Below are 10,361 nucleotides of genomic sequence, written 5' to 3'. Positions count from 1 at the left end.
AGGAATGAAGGAAAAAGAGCTCACTGGGCTCTGAAAGACCATTGCTGTGTGCTGAGTAATCATCTGGTAAGATAAGATACTAAGTGCTGCCTATATCCCCCTGCTTTATTTCCAGCATAATTTCTGCAGCAATTTGGCTCAGGTTGAGTAATTCTCAATTTGAGTAATACAGAATCTTTTTTTTTTTTTTTTTACATTTCATAGCCTAACTTCTGGACTGCTCTTTCCTTCTCAGTTTACTTTCTCTCTGATCTAACTTCAGAGTTGACCCTGCTTTGAGCAGTAGGTTGGTGCTGAGACCTTCCAGGTCCCTCTGGCACGTATTATTTGGTGATTCTGATTTTATTAGTCCTACAGCTGGTGGAGACTACTGTACATAAGACCTCCTTTCTTTCCTTCTCCACCCAAAGCTGCTGGCCTGTTCCACTTCTTTAGCTTTGAATGCACCCTCTCAGTGGGCAGTCTTTGTGAAACCATTTCTGTCTTTTGTATCTTTGCACTTTCCCGAACCACTTCTTTACATAAATGCAAGACCAAACTGATTCTTTTGAGCTCCAGCTAATCCATCATCCCACATTGTTTCTATCTATATAGATAGCTATTAAGATTTAATTAACAACTGTTCTGCTGAAGCTTCAGTCCTGGTCAGCAGTATTGGAATCGCATTAAATAGAGGTATGAAAAATGCACCAGTATTCATGATATCAGCTTTCTCATATGAACCTGTGTGTGCCTGGTTTAACATTATCTTAAATCAAGAAGCTTCTATGTTGGGATCCTGTGTTCACCTGATTTATTACTGTGTTTGCTTTCTCTGATGACACTTGTAAAGTCCTGGGGGCAGGAACTGTCACTGTGTGGCATGGGACGTGCTGCCACCTCCACACCGCGCGGATCATCTTGCTCTCTTTTTCCATTTTCTTGCTGAAGGCACCCTCGAAGCTGTCAGCAGCACCTCAGGGGTACTGATACTGCAGAGTTATGCCTGCTTTGTGTCAAACATGCCCTTCTGTCAGAAGATACCCACCTCAAGGGTCATTTTGCTCTCTTTCCCCAGGTCCCATTAGCAGCATTTTAGTAAACCGCTATGGCAGCCGACCCGTGGTTATATTTGGAGGCCTGCTCTGTGGCATTGGGATGGTCTCAGCTGCCTTCTGCACCAGCATCCTGCAGCTCTACATCTGCGTGGGCTTCATCACAGGTAAGAAGAAGGCATCTGCTTTCTACCCACAGCTGAGGGTCACTTCTGATGGCTTGGACACCCACCCTTGGGCACCTCGGCCAAACGCAATGGGAACATGGTGAGATAAAAAGCAGGTGGGACAGGGGTCCCTCACTTTTTAACTTCCCCAGTTGAGCTTTAGCAAAGAGAACATCCCCTCCTGGTTCTGTGTTCCTGGCTGAACGTTGCGTGCAGGATCTTAGCATGGGATGTGCTCTTTGTAGCTGAGTGATCTTGGCCAGAGGCACCAGTAGGGATGGTCATCAGCGCCCTCAGCTCCAGGTTGACTGTGCTCTGTCCTGGGCAAAGAGAGCCTTGTGAGATACAAATGTGAGTCTGAAAGAGCCTGTGCTCCTAAATAACTGTTATATTCCCTCTATGAGATACATGAAATGAGTTTTCAGCACTTTGCTTTGGTTTACTCGCCCCTTTGCTTGCTTGTGAGGCTAGGAGGTCTTTTATCTGAAAGGAACAGCCACTAAAGTTGACGGAAGATGTGCAACATTATCTGTATAGAGAAAAAATAATCTGTATTTCCTTAGTTAAGTTATAATTTGCATTTTCTGTATTGAAATTTGGATTTTCATATTGGAAACTCAAAGAGGAGAAGTCATAGGCTCAGTCCAGCATCTTTAAAGCCTGTAGGTGCCAGGTTAGTGCTGTTAAAGGCAGATGGATTGGACTTCCCCTGTGTGAGTATAGATGCTTAATTGTAAGCATTTTTGTATGATTATTTTGGCTAAGGTACAGTCAATGTTTCTTCCAGTGCAGTTAGGACATCTGCCCAAAAACATGACACAATGAGTTCAGAATTGGCTTTTGAGGTTGCAAGGTGTGTGTTTTAATGAATGTTCCCTCTCTGCCTGCAGCTGCCTTAAGTGCTGCTGCTTTCTGAACATGAAAAGCGTGAGCTCAACATTTAAAATCAATAAAACCAGCCACTAGCAAAGTAAATTGGGACAGAAAGTTTGTCATCCTATTCTCCTACACCAATATTGCTTTGTTAGAGCTGGACAAAAGTAAATAAATCCCCATATAGGATTCCCTCTCTTAAACATTACCCTTTCTAAGGAGAGTCACTGTAGTTAGATGAAACTGTGTTATTACTGAGTGCATAAATCTTGCAAATTCCTTGAAAAAGATTCTAACGATGAGAAATAAAAATAACCAGTGTCCTCCATGGATAAAATCAATATTTATTGATGCAAGAGCTTGCATAGTTTTGTGTTAAACAGATGTCCTCTAGCAAGTTGACTAATGCTAGATTAGCACAAGAAAACCATAAATCCTTTGCTAAAATTATATGCATTTTGTTGAGCAGAAGGGCTCAGACAAGAAGCAGTGCTGTTGGAAGGCACCAACTCCCACATTCAAAAATATTTGTCTATGAAAGTGCCAGGAGGGACGTTTGTGCCTAACCCCAGTGGGTCTAAGGTTTATGAAGACCCTGCTCAAATCTAGTCCATTGCCCATGCCAGAGAGTTGATACTATGAGCTGTGCTCAGGGCACACATGTAACCCTGTTGCCTGTACAGTGGTACAGGGACAGCCCGTGTCCTCCCCTGTCTTCAATGCTGCGATGTTTCCTCAGAAAAAAAGCCCATTTTTTCCTCCTGTACATATTCCCTCCTGCTTGCTGAATGAAAGCAGCTGTATGGATGAGGTAATAGCCCATCATTTCCAGGCACAGTGTACGTGTGCTGGGGAAGGAATATTAATTTGACAGGGAGGGGAAGATGCTTGTAATCCTGCTACCATGCTTGATGCCTCTAATTATGCTTGAAGTGCTTTTGCTGGTCAGGCCTAACTTGGGAACACTGAAGGGCAATTAGGAAGCTGCCTGATCGTCAGGCAGCACTGCTGGCTGAGCAGAGAGGTGTCTGTAAGGCTGATTTGCAGGGACTGGAACAACCTGCAAACTCCATGCTCTTCCTAGCCTCCTTCCCACTGGCCTGAAAAGGAAACAGACTGGCAGAAAAGACTGTGTCCATGTAATCCACAGGGATGGAGATAAAACCAAGGTAGTTTGTTCTGGGAGGCCTCTGCTACAGCCCTGTGCCTTTGGCTTATCAATAACAAGCTCTTCAGAGAAGGAGAGTGGGAAGTGTCTGCTTATGGTGGAAGGATTAGACATGGAGATCTCAGTGGCTTTCTTGGTTATGTGTCCTTCCAGTTGCATGCAGAACAGGGTCTGTCGGAGGCAGCTCTGTCCTTGATGGCACTGAGCTGTGGGCTGCATGAGGCACTTTGCATATGCTGTAAAACCCACCTTCTCTTCCTCCTTGTTTCCCTGTAGCACTTAGAAAAAGAAATGGAATTTGCAAGCTGTCAGCCTGGATAGATGCCAGCCTGGATGTGTTAAAAAGGTGCTTAAGCATCCAGCCTCTTCCTCAAGTCTGAAGTAGTAGCAGCAGATTTCAAAGCTAAATACGAGGTGTGAGTGACAGGCCAGAGTTTAGTACAATCTGTACCGATTAGACCATCATGAAATGAAATGGGATGGATGGTGAAGTGCATGGACTAATGAGACTGGAGTTGTGAGACAACCTTAGCTGTTAGTGTTGAGCACTGCTTGAATCTTCTCTTGCTAATAAAGAAAGACCAAGACCAATAGGTCCACAGCTGCCTCCAGAAGGACCCCTTATTTCCTTCTAATACGAGGGAGATTTATTTAATCTAGGGAAGGATGCTCCTCTGGCACAAGCTTGATTCTGCTCATGCAACACCACCAATAGGCCTTTCTGACATATCCCTGGGGAGAAAATGTTGTTACTTGGGTAATGGTTTCAGCCATGGAAAAGCTGCTGTAGTTTCTGAAAACTGAACTAAAATGGATATAAATATTTCCAACTAAAGTCAGCCAAGAGCTTAAAGTAAATTGAAATTCCAGTCATTAAATCTGAAACTCTCAAAATTTAATTAATGGGAAGAGCATGAGGTAATATTAAATTAGATTTATCTGATTGGAAAATTAATGTTCACATAATAAAAAAATGGAGTTGAGTATTGGTTAAGTGGGTAGCTGGCATCCAGTCTGATTTTCCATCTCTGCACAATGTGGTAGGTTCTGATCAGGAATGATTCCATTGAAATGATGGTTCAGTTTCTGCTCTTACCTACTGGCCTGGGAAATGAGGAGTTAAAGAAAACTCTGATTCACTGTGCTGCATCTTCTCAGGTGAAAGAAGATGCATTCCTGTATCTGAGCACCCTCAAGGGTGTTCACTGACAAAGGTTGTGTTTTGCCTCCATAGCTCTCAGGTCAGCCCTCTCACAGGGATGAATTTGGCCCCTAACGTAGTATGAACCATCTGTGCTTCCCAAAGACATTCCCTGCCAAATACGTGGACTACCTAGAAAAGTTCATGCTGAAAATGTGTTTCATATCAAGACTAATTTTAATACGTTGCCATTTCAATTTACTTTAGTGTTGTAAACTTCCAAGTAATTAAAAAAAAAAAAAAAGAATCTCGGACTTGGCAAAAATAATAATTTTGTAAAAGCATCCAAACTGAAGCCATCCAACATCAGCTGAATTCTGCTGCATCAGTTGGATTCTACTCTATCAGCAACTAATGATTGTGTTCCTTAATTAATTTTGAGGACCTGGACCTTTCTAAATTCTCTTCTGTAAAGCAATATGCCTAATTATGTACTGCACAGTTAAACAAACTAATTATATAGACTAATGAACAAGAAGAAATCTGCATGACCCTATTTTCAGGATTCGTGTTCTCTGGTATAATCACTTCAAGGATTACATTTCTTCTTTGTTCTAATGTGGGTTATTCTTTCTTGGATGAGAGGATGGAAAATGTGTGGCATGATATTCAAATGTCATTTTGATGGAGTGCTTAAAATTTGACTTTTAAAGGAAATACTGCACATCTTAGAAATGTTTGAAAAGAAGGTATTATTATATTCTAGTGCTCTCAAGCAGAACCATAGAAAGTTGAGACCATCACAGCATTTGGTATCTGCCTTCACATCTCACCTGTGCAAGAGAAGCTGGCAAACTGAATTAGCAATGCAGATTTAGAATACCATTTATATATCTAAATGCAATAAAAATAAATTTTAATTAAAAGAAATACTCTAGGGTCCTGTCTAATTAGCATCCTCAGTAGCTGTTTTTCTATGTACTTGCAGACCTTTTAATCTCCTGCATCAGTCCTGAATTGGTCACACCACCAAGTCAGTAGAAGCTGATAAGAATGATGGTATTTTCTATGCAGGTTTGTCAACCTGGTAGCAGTGTTGAGTGCCCACCACCTATGAAAGGAGGTACCAACCCCAGCAGCATGTGAGAAGGCTGTGCTTTGGTGTTTAGCACTGTCCAAGCCAGAATAACCTTCTCAGATGGGGACTTGTAATTTTTTTTTGTTCAGTAGATCCATCCTCTCCACCAACAAAGCAATTCTATCTAGAAAAAAACAGCCAGCATTTGTTGAGGGTGCAGTTTCTATTTATTCTGAAGCAAACCCTTTGTGCTAGGTTTGCCACTCAAGAGCTTTGCAGTGCGAAAGGAAGGGGCATTCTCTGACTGAAAGTGTCTTTCTGGGGTCTGATTATCCAAATGCAGCAGCCAGAAGCTTAGGGATATCGCAAGCAAAGTTTGCATCCAGATGTTAAAGAGCCACCAGTGGACCAATTGTCTATGAATTTGCCTCAATTAGTGAGCTGAGAATAACTGGATCTCAAATTTTCTCTTGTGCATCTCAACTATTTTTCTCTGTTCCAGGACTTGGCCTTGCTCTCAACCTCCAGCCTTCAGTGATAATCATAGGGAAATACTTTTTAAAGAGAAGACCCATTGCAAACGGCCTTGCTATGGCAGGGAGCCCCGTGATGCTGTGCACTCTGGCTCCCCTCAACCAGTTCCTTTTTGACAATTTTGGCTGGAGGGGCAGCTTTTTAATTCTTGGGGCAATTTTATTACACTGCTGTGTGGCAGGAGCCCTCTTCAGACCTATTGGGGCAGCCCCAGCATCAGTCAAAACCCAGGCAGCTGAGGAAGGAAAGGATGCACTGAAAGAAGAGGTCATTAAGGATGCCATGGAAATTATTAATCCCAAGGAGACCAAAACAGAAGAGGAAGGAGGAAAAGACTGCTGTGAAAAAATCAATCGGTACCTCGATTTTTCCCTCTTTAAGCACAGAGGGTTCTTGATTTACCTGATTGGAAATGTGCTCATGTTCCTGGGATTTTTTGCCCCCATTGTTTTTCTGGCACCCTATGCAAAGCACATTGGCATTGATGAATATTCAGCTGCTTTCCTCCTTTCCATCCTTGCCATCGTGGATATGATTGCCCGACCTACCACTGGCATCATTGCAAACAGCAAGTGGGTGAGGCCACGGATTCAATACTTTTTCAGCTTCTCCATCACTTTCAATGGTGCCTGCCACCTTCTGTGCCCACTGGCTTCTGGCTACACGGGGCTTGTTGTTTACTCCAGCTTTTTTGGCTTGGCCTTTGGCATGGTTTGTGCCATGCTCTTTGAAACCCTCATGGATCTCGTGGGAGCTGCCCGGTTCACAAGTGCTGTTGGCCTGGTCACCATTGCGGAATGTTGCACGATATTACTGGGACCACCTATAGGAGGTGAGTGTATTTTCTTCCTTTGCTTCCACTGGGTTGTCACTGAAATTTAACCTCCTGCAAGCAGAGTTTATAAGAAATTATTTTTAATGGGTTTTCTTTGCTTCCCATTCACATCTTTTCCATTAGTATCTGGATAGGGAAGGTGGGTCTGAGGTGTTTCCTCCAGCACTACTTGATTCATTTCTATGTACTTCTCTAGTTGGAGTCAGGAGTCTGTAGAGTGACCATTTAATCTCTGATCCTTTCAAACACTTGAACTGAACTTGCAGCCCCAAGAACCTTGCACTTTGGATGACTCCTGTTGCAAGAGGCTGGAGCCTACCACAATTTAAGCATAGCAAAGACAAGAGTTCTGTGAAAGTCTCTTGTTGACTCACACCTCGTATTTGTTTCTGTGTACAGATTTCAGTCATCTCAGAGAATCTGATAGATTTAAGGCTGTTCCAAAAATAGTAAAAAAAAAAGGCTTACTTTTGATGGCAGGGTAAGAAATATCAAAAGGCAGAGACCATCAGAGGTCCATGCTGACAATATTGAACCTCCAGCAGGGCTTACAGTCATCTGAACATAAGTGAGGGTAGTTATCTATGATTTTCATGGCCTTTGCTTCTTTCCCTCTATAGCATGCACTCATTTCTTTTCTCTGAGGAACACACCTTGTCTGGAAGACACTGTTTCACAATCTGGCATTTGGCTCTAGTACATTCCTTATCAACTCTGAGTCGTCTGTGAATTAAATGACCTTATAGGTGACATAATCTCAGAACATACAAACCATCCTGGCTACGTGAAGATGCCTGTCCTGCAATTTGCATTTCACCTCTAGGCAAGCTAGAATAACTGGTTTGGAAACTACTCACCTTTAGGTATGCTAAAATGTTTAATTAGGTTCCGTGTTCCGTCTGGATTTGGAAATAGAAGAGTTAAACTATGATACTTCTTTTGATATGATAGTGTCATATAAATTTTAAGAATGCACAGAAAGAAGGCAGTTGAAACCCATTTCCTTGATTCAGAATTGAGATCTGGCTACTGCTCTGTATGACACATCTTGCAGAGCTGTGTAATTCTTCATATTGCCAGGTAGCTCATATGGTGTGACAGAAGCAGCTGTATCCTCTTGCTGTCTGAGAGATTCATTATTTAATTAATGACAAACAAAAGAAAATACAATTTTAAAATGACCATTTTCTGAATTATACAATTTTCCGTGTGGAAGATTAAGTTAATGACCAGAGACTGCTAATGAAGCTAAAGCAGTTTTATGAAATAATCAGTAATATTAGTTTTGTAGGGTTTCCCCCACCATTTTAATAAGCCACAAATTTATTGGTTCTTTGGCATTTTAATAACCTACTGCAGGGTTCTGCTTTAATGAACTAACTAAATTGTTCCCAGCATGTTTTATGACTTTATCTTATTCTCAAAGGAAAAGAGGCAAGACTATCCTACTGTTGAATTTTCCAATACTCCCCTCATTAAAATTCTCATTGAAACCTACTTAGGAGACCTCTAGGCCATTATGATTAGCAGAAAAGGAAGAATTGTTACAATTAGCATTTGCTTGATGTTTCACCAGTAACATAAAAAACTCAGTGCATTGAAAAAGGTGGACCAAGACATCTAGGAATGATTCAGGAATAACCATTGACCAAAACCAGTAAAAAAATATTTTTGTGATCAAGAAATCTATCTGCTGGCCATAAAAATCCCTTGTTAATATAATGCAGTGGGATAATTAATCATCAGCTTTTCTTCATAAAGAGTAAGTCAGGAAATAATTAAAGGTCCATCTTTTTAAAGAGGAGAACATGTTCCAAAAAGTCAGAGAGCTGATGGTGGGCCAGTTTCAAGGAGGACTATCTGTACTGTGAAGGCCAGGTTAGGAGTGGGTCTTACTTTAATTAGGATTTGGGATATTAAGAATGGTCTGTGTTGCACCAGCAAATGGGAATTAATGCTCAGGATCATAATCCCAGTAAGATTTGCATTACATTTTGACATAATGGAGAACACTGACATTTCAATTAAGCCATCTCCCTTCAATTACTCTGTAACTCTGCAGCAGAGGCATTAACCTTTGAAAGGAACTTGTCACATTTGTCTTGGCATTGAAATTATCTGACAGTGACAGCATCATCTTTGCATTCCCTGGAACTAATGTTTTCCAGTTCCGTGTAGTGCCCTTTCATCTTTAGATCATGAGTATAAATGCAGGAAGGGCAGTTGTGACCAAAAGCTGAGTCCCCTCTAATGACCTGTGATGGAATACAAGTTGGAGGGTCTTTGTCAAGAGCTGAGGCAAGACCCAGTGGCCAGGTGCCATCTCACAAAGGTCTTCCCAAAAGCTGCTGCTTTTGTTGTCAGCCTGAAGACAACCAAGTAGTTGATCACTGCAGTAAATGGAAAGACTGTGGACTATGTGATCAGAAGACTTTGTTTCTGCATGGAAAAAATAGACCTGCCTCAAAAGTCCAGGCTTTGCAATGTAGGTTCTCTGTCCCCTTCTACTTAACTGTACAAACTACTGGTATTATTACCTATGTCAACATTACCCACAGGCTGTACAGTGAAGTACGTGAAATATTTGCAGGATCAGAGTAGCTGGGGAAGAGATGAGAAGTACTGAGAATGTCTTATTTTATCCCAAAGCTACAAGGGTGTCCTTTTCTACTGAGGATCTGAAACAATATTCTTGCCTTCATCTCTAAGTGTCTTTTTTTTTTTTTTTAAATTATCTGTTTTACAGGAACTCTTATTGATACCTTTGGGGACTATAAGTATATGTTCATTAAATGTGGAGCTGTGATGGTCCTGGCAGGAACCTTCCTGTTCATCATGAATTATTATAATTATCGGATGCTTGCCAAGGAGGAGAAGGAAAGAAAGGCAAAAGAAGAGGACCCTAAATTTGTAAGGACAGAAAATGAAGGCAGAAATAACTGGAACAAAGAAACTGTGCAGGATGGGCCTGAGCTGGAACCTTTGAGAGAGGAACAAGGACTAAAGAAGGAAGTGAATGGCACAAATGAAGTTTAAACCTGTTCTTGTGTGCTGAATGGGAAATTAAGTCTGGGTTGCTTGAGGTGACACCAGCTGTGAAATCACACGAAGTTTTAAAAATTTTTGTCCTGTGTTGTGCCATGTACATCTTCTTGGTTACAGAAGAAAAACAAGTCTAGTTTCTTATATAGTGCAGGGACACAGAGTGTGGTACCTATTTGCATTCCAAAGGCCCTGCAATGTATTTCTTTAGAGATTTCCCATTTCCTAGAGGAGCTGAGTAAGGGTAAAATTTCCCACCCCCAATTTTTTTTCCCTGTATTACAGCTCTACTCAGAGAAGAGGCCATCAGAGGAGAGTCAATGCAGAGCCTTTTCAGCAGCTTGAATGGGCTTTGCACTGAGTACTGTGGTGGCTGGATCTTCTCACCATGTTGTCAAAACTCTTTGACTTCAGTGTCAGAATTATCCCAGGGATTTGGGGCTGCATTCCACTGGAAGCTGCACTGTGACTTGCACCTCTGCTGCATGG

General features: G+C 41.7%; 1 protein-coding gene across 1 annotated transcript in view; it reads left to right on the top strand.

Annotated features, from left to right (window-relative positions):
- The window catches only part of LOC104388120 (monocarboxylate transporter 2-like), a 21,931-nt gene extending 12,065 nt beyond the window's left edge, over positions 1–9,866 (top strand). The window contains exons 2-4 of the mRNA XM_009996943.1: positions 1,058–1,201; positions 5,964–6,827; positions 9,577–9,866. Coding sequence (XP_009995245.1) covers positions 1,058–1,201; positions 5,964–6,827; positions 9,577–9,866 — 1,298 coding nt within the window. The remainder of the gene's footprint in view (positions 1–1,057; positions 1,202–5,963; positions 6,828–9,576) is intronic.
- Positions 9,867–10,361: the final 495 nt, after the last annotated feature.

The sequence above is a fragment of the Chaetura pelagica genome, unplaced genomic scaffold, assembly GCF_000747805.2.
Source record: "Chaetura pelagica isolate M959 unplaced genomic scaffold, ChaPel_1.0 scaffold24, whole genome shotgun sequence".
Taxonomy (NCBI): Eukaryota; Metazoa; Chordata; class Aves; order Apodiformes; family Apodidae; genus Chaetura; species Chaetura pelagica.
The sequence above is the reverse complement of the archived record's forward strand: the minus strand, read 5'-3'. Positions and strand labels throughout refer to the sequence as shown.